Source organism: Balaenoptera acutorostrata, chromosome 18 (genome assembly GCF_949987535.1).
Source record: "Balaenoptera acutorostrata chromosome 18, mBalAcu1.1, whole genome shotgun sequence".
NCBI classification, from domain to species: Eukaryota; Metazoa; Chordata; class Mammalia; order Artiodactyla; family Balaenopteridae; genus Balaenoptera; species Balaenoptera acutorostrata.
In genome coordinates, this window is record NC_080081.1 from 69,924,952 (window position 1) to 69,938,169 (window position 13,218).

The window sequence follows — 13,218 nt, forward strand, 5'->3', positions numbered from 1 at the left end:
TTCAGACTATACTACAAAGCTACAGTAATCAAGACAATATGGTACTGGCACAAAAACAGAAACATAGATCAATGGAACAAGATAGAAAGCCCAGAGATTAACCCACGCACCTATGGTCAACTAATCTATGACAAAGGAGGCAAAGATATACAATGGAGAAAAGACAGTCTCTTCAATAAGTGGTGCTGGGAAAACTGGACAGCTACATGTAAAAGAATGAAATTAGAATACTCCCTAACACCATACACAAAAATAAACTCAAAATGGATTAGAGACCTAAATATAAGACTGGACACTATAAAACTCTTAGAGGAAAACATAGGAAGAACACTCTTTGACATAAATCACAGCAAGATCTTTTTTGATCCACCTCCTAGAGTAATGGAAATAAAAACAAAAATAAACAAGTGGGACCTAATGAAACTTCAAAGCTTTTGCACAGCAAAGGAAACCATAAACAAGACGAAAAGACAACCCTCAGAATGGGAGAAAATATTTGCAAATGAATCAACGGACAAAGGATTAATCTCCAAAATATATAAACAGCTCATTCAGCTCAATATCAAAGAAACAAACACCCCAATCCAAAAATGGGCAGAAGACCTAAATAGACATTTCTCCAAAGAAGACATACAGACAGCCACGAAGCACATGAAAAGATGCTCAACATCACTAATTATTAGAGAAATGCAAATCAAAACTACAATGAGGTATCACCTCACTCCTGTTAGAATGGGCATCATCAGAAAATCTACAAACAACAAATGCTGGAGAGGGTGTGGAGAAAAGGGAACCCTCTTGCACTGTTGGTGGGAATGTAAATTGATACAGCCACTATGGAGAACAATATGGAGGTTCCTTAAAAAACTAAAAATAGAATTACCATATGACCCAGCAATCCCACTACTGGGCATATACCCAGAGAAAACCGTAATTCAAAAGGACACATGCACCCGAATGTTCATTGCAGCACTATTTACAATAGCCAGGTCATGGAAGCAACCTAAATGCCCATCAACAGACGAATGGATAAAGAAGTTGTGGTACATATATACAATGGAATATTACTCAGCCATAAAAAGGAACGAAATTGAGTCATTTGTTGAGACGTGGATGGATCTAGAGACTGTCATACAGAGTGAAGTAAGTCAGAAAGAGAAAAACAAATATCGTATATTAATGCATGTATGTGGAACCTAGAAAAATGGTACAGATGAGCCAGTTTGCAGGGCAGAAGTTGAGACACAGATGTAGAGAATGGACATATGGACACCAAGGGGGGAAAACTGCGGTGAGGTGGGGATGGTGGTGTGCTGAATTGGGTGATTGGGATTGACATGTATACACTGATGTGTATAAAACTGATGCCTAATAAGAACCTGCTGTATAAAAAAACAAACAAAACAACTAATACTAAACTTTCATTGGGTTATTTGTATGGAAATATGTTAATATAAATGTTTCAGACATTACATGAAATTTCTAAAAATCTTATATTTGTATTTGTTTGGAAATATGTATGGAAATATGTTAATATAAATGTTTCAGACATTACAGGAAACTTCTAAAAATCTTATATGTTCTGGTATAAGGTTATAAGTAATAATCCTAGTTACTACTTTAAAATGTATATCTCAGAAATAAAAAAATAAATAAATAAAAATAAATAAAATAAAATAAAATAAAATAGCCACACTTTGCCTAGTGAAAAGGTATACAAATGAAAGCTAGTTACCATTTATAATACTGTATAACCATTCCCCAAAACTCAAAAATTAATAGTTCACAATATAGGCCGTTAGATCATTTTGTGTACAAATCCATCAAACTGTCCTGCATTCATTTTTATTTCCTGTGATCAGCAAGTCCTGAGTCCTCTATGTGCAGCATTCTCTACCACAGAATCAGCTCACTGAAGCTGGCTGGACCCTCCCTTTCCAGCATCATCTCTTCATATAATGCAAGCCTTTGGGATAATTTCTAAGTAGCTACATTTTGTTCAATAATGGAGAAGATTATAGCCTTTGAATCTGAAGGCCTGAGTCCTAGCTCTGGTACTTAATACCTGGATAACCTTGTCTAATACTTCCCATTTCCTGCAGTCTTAGTTTCCGCATGTGTAGAGAAGGAATGGCATCTGAAAAGGGAGTTATTCTGAGGATTAGTTAACACAGCACAATTTTGCAAGTACACTGGAAATAGTTAAGAGCTATTAAAATATACACTAATATAATTTTCTAAAACAACTGATCACAAAATAGTTTTCAGTCCCCTAACTTGCCTCTTACGTTTGTAACTCAAGTAGTTTTCTAAATATTTAAGCTAATACTCCAAGAGGGAGGTATTATTTACCCAGGATCACCCTTCATGTCCTAGTATACATCCACGTGTGAAATTCAGCCATGTCAAGGAAGGAAGAGATAGAAGGAATTCTAGGCAAAGGAAGCTGTGTCACCTCACGCCTATTCGTTCCCCAATTTGCCACTAGGAAAAACTACGCCAGACACTGTTACAGACTATGCGGGATTCAGAACAGACCCCCTATGTTTCATTAGAAGGTGGACACCTGAGATTCCTTCTCTGACAGGTTCACCAGCTCAGGTAATCCAAGCTAAAACAGAACTCAGTTTCAGTTAGATCATTATTTTCCTTCTATGATCATATGGTCATCAGGCTCAAGATAAGAATAAAAATAACAATAGTAAATACTATACAAAGTTAGCTTTGTACCAAGCACTTTACATATATTAATTCATTTAATCTGTACAACCTTATGAGGTAACTTCTTTACACATAAGGAAACTGAGGCACATAAGTGTGAATGGCTGTATAATATTTCATAACATAGATATAAAATTACATAACCTTTTCCTAATGTGAACATATAGGTTATTGCTAATTTTTTATATCATTAAACTACATTTAACTCTCATACTTGTCCACAGGTAATTTTTCCTTAGCCTAAAGAGCTAAGGATTAATGACAAGAACCTCTTTAAACTTCTTGACGCATATTGGGAAAATGTCATTCAGAACAGCTGTACCATTTTACATGCCCAACAACGTCATTTAAGATTATTTTAGCATGCTGACAAAACACTGGTAATTTTCCTTTTAATCATTTCTTTTTCAGGGTATCTCACTATTACCTTATGTTCTTATTTAGTGAAGATGAATTTTCGTAATAATTAGCAATGTCTCTTCCTTCTTGAAATGCATCAAGTCCTTTGCCAAATTATTTTTCTTATGATTTGTCCTACGATACTTAATACCTAAAGTTTTTTTATAATTTTAATTCTAAATATTAGTTAGGAATCACTGGAGTGTAACGAATAGAAACCTGATTCAAACTGGCTTAAGCAAAACAAGAAATGTATTAGCTTAATGCACTGAAAAGCCTGGCAATATAAGTGACTTGAAAGCCTCCAAAGATGTCATCGGTAATCTCTTGGTTCTTGGTGCCTCTGTGATAGCTCTATCCTCAAGCATACTCTGCCTTCATGGTAGCAGAGTGACAGTCAAATCTAGACTTACATTCTAACATCTCAGCAACTCCAGTGATGAGTATCTTTTTCTTTCTCCAGCAGAATGAAAGGAGTTATCAAGCTTTCGCAGATGTACAGGTAGATATTTAACCAATATCTGTTACTGATGGGCCAAGTACAGTTTCTATTCCTGGTCCAGGAAAGCAGAAAGGAGTCCAGGGAAACCCCAAACCATATAAACCAAGAATCAAGAAGAGATGACTCCTCAATCAAAAAATTCAGAACTGTTAACAGCAGAAGGAATGGATGCTATGCAGCCAAAACCAAAAGAAATCTACAACATTCTAGCCCTTGGCTACCCAGCCACCTTATACATTCACTTCTTTCCATATATATAACTTCTTAAATATCCATGTTTAACAATGTTACTATCGTAACCACAACAGAAAATGCACTCATCACTTCACCATGGGTCTGGGAGGCAGGGAGGAAAACAAAGACAATGCCAAGTTACTGGATCCAGCTATAAGTCTGAAATCTTTGTGCTATTAGTATTATTCTTGGTCAGTTCCAAACATGCATTTTTTCATGGTACCTCATAATCTGACAATATATATCTATGTAATAAATTTAACTATCCCCCATTAATCAATATACAATGGCAAAAGAAAAAATAAATAATAATAATGCACACTTAGAAGAATGGAGAAGATAAATATGGAGGAAATAATCAAGAGGACATGACTGTCAGCTGACCCATGAGCTGGATCTGGGCAATCAGAGGCTCCTCACCCCCTCCTCTGTCCTTAGAATATATACCCTGCCTACTGTTCCCACAGTGGGAACACTTCCAAGGAAATAGCCTTGAGAGCAAGGTGTTGTTGAAACCATCTGGATGGTATATGTGACTGAACTCAGTTAAGGCCTCTGTAGTTTAACTTTTAAGATTCTGGCAGGCAGGTGTAGAGACCACTCATCTTGCGGCTGCCCAAGACAAGCCTCATAAGCTCCCCTGCTTAATAAACCTGCCAGCTACCATTCTGGAGTGGTCTGCCTCTTTTCTTCAGTCTCTCCTTGCCCTCTGTGCATGGGGACCAGTTTGCAAATCAACAGTAAACAAATCATGGTCACTAATTCAAACCACAGTCCATATACTACTGGTCAGAGTAGCAAGAATTGCTTGTTACCGGGAATGGAGTCTCTTGGTCAACCAATCTGGATGCACTTATTACCACTATCTCAGAAGACCTCACTTGTCCATTATCCTCTATGGCCTCAGATTTTCCTTCTAGCAGCTGTACTGCTTTAGCAACCCACTTCCTCTTACTGAGGCTTAGAACTGCCTTAGAAGTAAAAAGAACACAGGTCTTTGTTTACCAGGCTTGAGGTTGCCCTGGAAATAGTTTCCCTAAAAGCTCAGTAAGCTTTTGGTCAATTTATTTCAGTCAACTGGTTGAACTAGTAACCAAAGCCAGAGATCTTGTCAAGATACCAATCTACCTTTTAAATTTCATAGCAATATTCAGTCTCATAGCAATAGGCCTTCACATTACTCATCCCTTAAAACCCTCTGCTTAATGATTTCCCTTGAAGCAATGTGAAATAATAAGCTGGATGAGGAGGCACAGCTATTCTATCACTTGTTCCCTGGTTGCATCCTCTTTTAAAACTCTTTAGTAAATGGATTGTTATTTTGGTCAGGACGTTGGGAGTATAATGCATGAGGTGCTTGAGAGAAGCTTGTAAAACAGAACTTTACCTGGCTTTAAACTCCTTCTTTCCTTTTACCAATTTTAGCATGGGGTAAAAAAAAAAAAAAAAAAAAAAAAAAAATTGGGCTTTCCAACCCTCAAGATTCTTGATTTTTCTGATTCTCTTGTATGGTAGCTACAGGCAGAAAAGACCTCTCTTACTTGGAAGGACAATATTTTCTCCCCTCTGTGCTCTCAAGCATTCCAGCTTGGACCAAAGCAAACTCCTTTCTTATATGGCAAGAAGTGGACAACACACCTGAGGATCCCTAAAGTTCCAGCTTTAGTAGCTCCATGGGCAAAGACAAGCCAGGTGACCATCGAAACAGCTGCTCCATAATTCCTTTTAAGGAATTGCTAGGGGAAAGCAGTCCTCACTGCCTTGAACTCCATTTCAACATTCAAGGTCTGTTCCTACAATACCCCACTTCCAGTTACTAATGTCTACACTAGTAAGAATTCCTTCCATTTACAAGTGACAAAAATCCAATTTAAACTGACTTAAAGCTAATAACAATAATAAACTCTGAAAGAGAGAATTTAATGGTTAGAAGATAATCACCACAGACACAGAGAACTCCAAGTGCTCAAGCAGAATCAAGAATATATTTATCTCTCTTGGTTTCACACTTGGTCAAATTCTAATACAGGTACCTACAGCTATAGGATGAGTCTACCAGTTCAACGTCCCCAACAGGAAGAGTTCCCAAGTCCTGTGACTCACCCTGTGGCTCCCCTCAGGTTAAATGCTCATCCCTGAACCAATCACGGTGATTGTGGACATGTCTGGGTTATACACCAGCCCACCTGAACCCACCTGAACCAGCTGAACTGAGAATGGAGGATGAGTGGTTCATTAAAGGAAAATTGAGGTACTATTACCAAAAAGGGGAAATGTATGCAAGACAGACAGAAACAAGAAATGCCCACTATTCCTAGTAACATGACAAATGGTTACAATTTTTTTTTAAATTTCTTTTCAATGCCATAAATATTATTCTTTGTTTAAAATAATGTGATCTTAGTTACATGTATATATATTTGACATACATATATTGAAAAGTAATTACCAGATTCTTATTCCAAGATGTCAGTTCAAAATAATATTTACATATATAGTAATGCCTACATAGAGAACATCATACATATTCAACAAATATTTCTAATTATAAGAATAGGCAATACATTAACTTTATTTACATGAGTCTAATTTATTTCAAGATCTTGGCTCTGGACCCTACTGTTGAACAGAATTTCAGAAACTTGTCCTCTACTGCCTAATAATGGTGTCCTGCATACTCAAAATGCACTTAACTTATCCAAGAGCCAGAAATACAAAAAATAAATATACATAATATAGGCTTTTGCTCTCACAGAGTTCACAGCATAGGAGTGGAAACATGTATAAATAACTAAATACTATACACAATACTAGAGAATGATAGGTATATCTTTGTATAAGGAGATATGCTGACATTGCACAAAATATCAGAAGTACAGGCAATAAATGAAAAATCTATGAAACTGATGCAGGGGTTCCCTGGTGGCGCAGTGGTTGAGAATCTGCCTGCCAATGCAGGGGACACGGGTTCGAGCCCTGGTCTGGGAAGATCCCACATGTCGCGGAGCGACTAGGCCCGTGAGCCACAATTACTGAGCCTGTGCATCTGGAGCCTGTGCTCCGCAACAAGAGGCCGCGATAGTGAGAGGCCCGCGCACCACGATGAAGAGTGGCCCCCACTTGCCGCAACTAGAGAAAGCCCTCGCACAGAAACGAAGACCCAACACAGCCATAAATAAATAAATAAATAAAAATTAAAAAAAAAAAAATACTAACAGAAACTGATGCAAAGTAATATAAAAGTAAATAGTCAAAAATGTGGATGATTGAATTGTATAATACTGCTACATCGGTGATCCAAAATGGGAGCTGATTTTGCTGGAACCAATGAATTTCTTGACACTGTGTTTGAAAAATATATAGCAAAAGATGAGGGAACCTTGAGATATATTAAATTAACCACATAGTATTTGCCAAAAACTGACTAGCAATATAAAAAGTACTTATTTAAAATTAATATAACTTGATCACAGACTCGTTACAGAATATATGCTGCTTAATGTCATTATATGACTAAATTAATACTTTTGAGGAAAACCTCAGAACTCCTTAAGATATTGAAACTTCCAATATTTACATATGCACTCAATTTAATTTTCAATATTGATAACAAGAATAAAATATAATTCAAATTAATATGAAAAGACTTACATGTCAACCTAAATTAAAATGTAGGAAATTCTCTTTTAATATAAATAAATGTGGTTTTATTAATATTAAGGACTTAATATTAAGGACTTCATGATTCAAAAATGCAACCACATATTCTTAGAGTAAATTTAGTTCAAAAACACATCTTTTGTTTGTGAAATTAAAAATATCTTGAAAATATAATTTTAAAGATATTTATATCAAGCTGCAAATGAAAAAAACTCTAAGGAAGAAAAGTTACTGTCACATTCAAGTATAGAAGAATAACTTTCAAATTTCCTTTGAACAATAATACCATGATCCATACGTCAAGAGAAGAGAGGCACTTAGCCCACAAAGTCCCCTCAAAGTATCTTGTTATGCTTTTAATACAATATACAGTATGCCACTTAGAACGTAAAAAAATAAAATTATCAGAGGACATATTTTCTACAGCTAAAGATACACTAATATATTGCACAATTTGTGAAAAAATAACTACAAATTAAATGCTATAGATTTATACTACCAAAGAGAGCTATTCAAAAAAGTCCTAGTGTCAATTCTTTAAGTAAATATTAATCCTTTATTTTATCTTTTCTAAAAATAAGTTTATATTAAAATCTGTGATAAGAAGACACGTTCATGTTATAAACAAAGAACACATTATGTATACATAGAATTTACTTCAAGGAAGGAAAAACTTTATATAAATATATGTTAAGTGTATTTATAAAGTAAGCAATGGATTAAGTAGTATGCCTGTTTTATAATTGAAACAACCAACAAAGTTCCTTTTCTACAGTTAAATGCTCTTATACTGCCACATTAAATAATACCTCCCAAAGCCAAAATTTGTTGATCAGTTTTTTTCATCGGTAAAGCTACAATGCAAAATCCTTGACAATACACTCTCACTGTAACCTATTTACAAACTAACTTACTCATCTTCCTGATCCTGTCCACCTTGTATTTGAATGTTTCAAGTCAACTATAATATCATTGTACAAATACATTCATCTACAATGGAAATTACTCATTTTATTTCTCACTCCATGGTGATTCTTCAACAAACTCCCACAATCCACCTAATAGTGGAAATGGACCTCTACCTTTGGCAAAAGAAAAAAGCCCCAAAATTACAACCATGGCTGTGTTAAAGGAGTCCTATATTTTAATGCATACTTCAACTTTACTCTGCAAAACTTTTAATTCTTTGGGCAAGGCATGTGAGAAACCTAACAACCAAGTATCAGTATTCTCATCATATAAAGAAAAATAACGTACAGAAAAAAAAGGAAAAAAATATTCTGACAAAGGTGACTGAGACAGGGTTTTGTTTAAGGTAGAAACCGTTTTGTTTTGAAGTTTCATTAGTTCTCCTTCCTTTCTTTTCTGTCATAGAAATCACTGTGATAAATATTTCACTATTCCACCTACTTCTTAATTTAATGTTTTAAATTAAGACTGAAAACTGAAAAAACTCATTTTAGAGATTAATATTAGAGGCTTCCAACCTTTAGCAAGTCACTGAGTGCCCTAAATGGATTTTACTGATTTACTCATTAAATAAATAGAATTAAGTTTTGATAATTATTTTTTAAATGCCTAGGATCTCCAAATATTTTCTCAATCAACTTAAATTTTCACATGACATTTTCATCATGAGTATATTGGAAAGATAAAGCACTAAACCTACCATTCAAGAAATACTACACTGCAAATGACTAATGTGTATTCCACAATCAATATAATTAACAACTTAATAGTAAATAGCTCCTTTTGTCATTCTTTTCCCCAAAAGTTTCCATTTAAAGATCAATTGTACTCTTTCAATACGTACAAAGAAATTTTAAACCTAACTTTCTTTATGCCAAAAATAAAAATGTCTTTGTAACGCAGTTACAATGTCTTAAATGGATTTGGGGATATACCATGTCAGTATTACCTTATTTCTGATTACTCTAATTAAGCTTAACAGTAAAGTTAATCTTTAAAATAATGTTTGCATATTGAGACTTCATGCCAGATTTTCACTGCACTGAAGAGAATTAAATTTCTTTTTTACCTCAAAAGAAATATTTCACTTCCTTTCCTAGCCTACTGTGTATCTATAGAACCCCATCTGTTAAGAACTGATCCAGCATACATTGCTACTGCTGCAGAGTCCAAACTGGTTACACATTCAAATCAGTTTCCAGCTTGTGAGAGCCTCTATTGCCTCTTATCACGTTAAAATGTATTAAGTAAGCATACAAATACTTATTAAAAATAACCTAATATCACACCATCTAAGGTAAAAATGGTATTGGAAATCTGGAAAACTGTAAAAAAAAACTTTAAATGTTTCCTTTTAAATTTACATAAATACAGTACCTGATAACCTACTAACGTATTTTGAGATTTCATCTCTTTAAAAAAAAAAAAAAAAAAAGCAAGTACTGACCTCCTATTTGCAGCTGGTTATAATTAAAACACCCAAGAAAACAATATTTCTATTAGTGTCTCGAAAAGAATTTGGTTATACCAACGCAGTGACAGTCCCCCAAACTTACACTGACTTTTTGTGATTTGTTTGATAGGTACACAGAAGTACAAAGAGGTGTTTGGTATTTAAACAGGAATAAATATAACAAAGAAAAGTCAAATATTCTCTTATCTTTGACGTGACACCCCAGCAAAACAAACAAACAAACAAACAAAAAAACAGCTTTAACTCTTTTGTGAATTTAAGAGGTACATAAACCAAAGACATTATCTAATCCCTGTCCCTGTCTCAGGGCACCACTGCTGTAGCTGCAGCTTTCTTTCAGTTTTCCAACAGATCAAATAAAAATAATTGCTTAGCTGAAAATTCTGACTGCATGGGTGTGATAAAATCTCCTTGCAAGCAAATTTTTATATTCCTGTGACTCCACACCAAATACAATAGTCAACTGATTGCTCCTGATTTAAGCTTGCCTTCCAAAACCCGACCTTACAGTTTGTCAAAGACTAGGTATTGCAGAGGAAACTGTTTAAAAAGCTTTGCTGCAGCAAAAACTGCACATACAAAGCATTAAAACATGAATTAATCTTAAATGAACGAGTCTTATTATCCGAAATCTATGATTCTCCTCTCTTTATTTCTTCCCCATGTCTTCCCCTCACATCTTGAACGCTTCTTACCCTCTCCGTAGACAGATATCGCAAAACATTAAGTCATACACAGTTCTGCAGTAACTCTTTCTTATCACGAAGGAAACCAAAACCTAGGGTTGAATTTAACACCTTTCCTCTAATCTTTATCCACATGCCATGCTCTCTGAAGGCAACCATAGAAATCAACCTGTATGATTTGGTGTCCTTACATTTTAACATCTCATGTGCACAAAAAATGACTTAAGAGGTCAGCATATTCAGGGCAATATTACAAAGAAAGGAAGGCTACCTAAAAAGAGATTGGGGTGTGGGGGGGGAGATACAGCCACAACACTCTCCAACATAGCCTCGTAATATATTTAAAGGCAGATGCAAAACTGCATCATTTTTCCTCCTCGGTGGAAAACATCACCTCCCAGCTGCTCAAGTTGGACTTAATGCGCTTCTCGCATTTCAGCAGCACCGGGGAATTTAGGCTCCAGGGGCAAGGCTTCCATCCTCAGAGAGCCACACCACGGACAATTAAGAGTGTCGGAGAAAGAACCCCAGAGAAAAGGAGGCCTTCCGCTCCCCCTAACTAAACTCTCAAGTCAACCCAAAACCTGCACGGCAAGGAACAATTGACGACTCAGAGTCATGAGAAGTGATAATAAGCGGTGTTAAGTTGGGCACTGCGTTCAGGTGGCAGGAGAGGAACGGAGGAGAGCAGGGAGGTGGCGTGGCTTGGGCAGCGCGCAGGCAGGTCACCCGCTAAGCAATACCCGCCGGACGATCTGGGCTCGCAGGGACGCGCTGCGTGTGTGACCGGGGGGGGTGGTGGAGGGGTGGGAGCCAGTGTCTGGGGAGGGAGGCCATGGGGGCTGGGAGGCAGATGGCGAGCACGCCTTTTCCCTTACCAGGTTGAGCACCGTCTCCACGATGTCCCTGTTGCTGACCTCTCCGACCTGTATGAGTCCAATCAACACTGCGAATTTCATCCGGATGTTGCGGATCGGCACCGAAGGGTTAATCATCCCCGCGGGCAGCACCACCGAGCCGGAGCCGGACGCCCCTCTCAGCTCCCCAATCCCGCTGCCGCCACCACCGCTGCCCCCGCCGCCGCCGCCTCCGCCTCCGGCCCCGACGGCGATGAGCCCCACGGGTTGAGGCTCGAGCCCCGGGCCCGGGCCCGGCTTCTCGTTCGCCATTTGCCCCCCTCCTGAGGAGAAGGAAAGAGCCGCGGCGCTGCCTCCGCCGGTACCGTTATACCTGCCTCGGCCCCCGCCCCCCGGCCGTCGCCTCGGAGCCCCAGCATCCACCAGCGCCGCGGCGCCGGGCCCGCTCCCCGCGTGCGCCTCCGCCCGGCCCTTTCCGGCGCCCTCCCCGGCGGAGGCGGAGGGTTATTCTCAGGCTTATTCCCGGCGGTGGCGGCGCCGCTAACCGCTGCCGGCGAGCGGCAGTGCCCGCCCAGCAGCTGTGCCGCTGGGGCCGCCGCTGCCTCCTCTCGCTCCCCCTCCCGGTCCGTCCGGCCCGGCCCGCCCCCCGCGGAGATGCTGCCGCCGCTCCGAAAAGCCCTGAGGCGCGAGCAGCTGGCCGCGGCGCTGGCCGGTGCTGAAGCTCAGGCTGTGGCCGATGCTACTACCGCCGCTGCCGCCACCGCTACGGGCGCCACTGTTGTTGTGAAGCCCCGACGCCGCCGCTCACTCCGCCATGTTGCCGCCCCCTGCCTGCGGTACCGGCCACTGCGCCTGCGCAGAGCCTCCGGGGGGGCGGAACCCTCGTGCGCCCCCTCTTTTGCCCTGCCCTCCTTCTCCTTCCACCCACCCAGCCCGACACCCCTCGTCCCTCCCCCAACCACCCTGAACGGATAGACAGGTGAGCAGGTGCATGGGGACCGCTGCCAGACACTGGGGCGAGCTGGCAGAGGCGGGGCGGGTGGTGGCTTCCTCACAGGTTTCCCCTGGAGGGTGGACTCTCCCTGCGGGGAAAGACACAGAGTGTGTGTCTCGCCTTCGCTGCCACCTCCTTAATTCCCTCAATATCCTCTTGCTAGGAGGAGGCTCATCATCTTCGTCGTCGCATCCAGCAGCTGCTACTGCCAGTGCCAGGTGCCTTGTAAGGTAGGGGAGTGGCAAACGGCCTCTTTCTGCCCCTCTTCGCCCTTCCCTCACTCGAGCCCGCCGGGGCCCCCCTGGAATTTCCCAGTGAAAAAGTGGCTGGCAAAGCAGAAACAAACGCACTGTGCGGAATGATCCTGCATTGTCGGGGGAAGGATACAGATGGAGTATAAGGGCTCTTTTTCTACAGCCGGGAAAGAGGCTGACACCTGCACACACAGGCACGACTTAAAATAGAACTTGTCAAACAGTGATCCACTCTGGATGGAGCTCTGAACAACAAACAGTTGTCGAACTCACCTCCCAGACTAAAAAGGCTGTGCTATGTGACACTGTGGGGTAGTAGTTTGGTGGGAGCCACAAATGCCACATTTTAAAAATCAGTAACCATCCTCAGGTATGATGCCAGTTAATGATGCCTCCTTTTTTCTTAGGCATGTACAGTTCAGGGAATTATCTTAAAATATGGGTAATTCTCTGCCAGCCTAGATGTGT

At 39.8% G+C, this 13,218-nt stretch overlaps 1 protein-coding gene across 6 annotated transcripts in view; it reads right to left on the minus strand.

Annotated features, from left to right (window-relative positions):
- The window catches only part of NBEA (neurobeachin), a 631,767-nt gene extending 619,457 nt beyond the window's left edge, over positions 1-12,310 (minus strand). For all 6 annotated transcript variants that reach the window (XM_057532889.1, XM_057532888.1, XM_057532885.1 and 3 more), the window contains exon 1: positions 11,524-12,310. In XM_057532889.1, the coding sequence (XP_057388872.1) occupies positions 11,524-11,814 (291 nt within the window). In that variant the 5' untranslated portion in view covers positions 11,815-12,310. The remainder of the gene's footprint in view (positions 1-11,523) is intronic.
- Between the last annotated feature and the right edge of the window lie 908 nt (positions 12,311-13,218).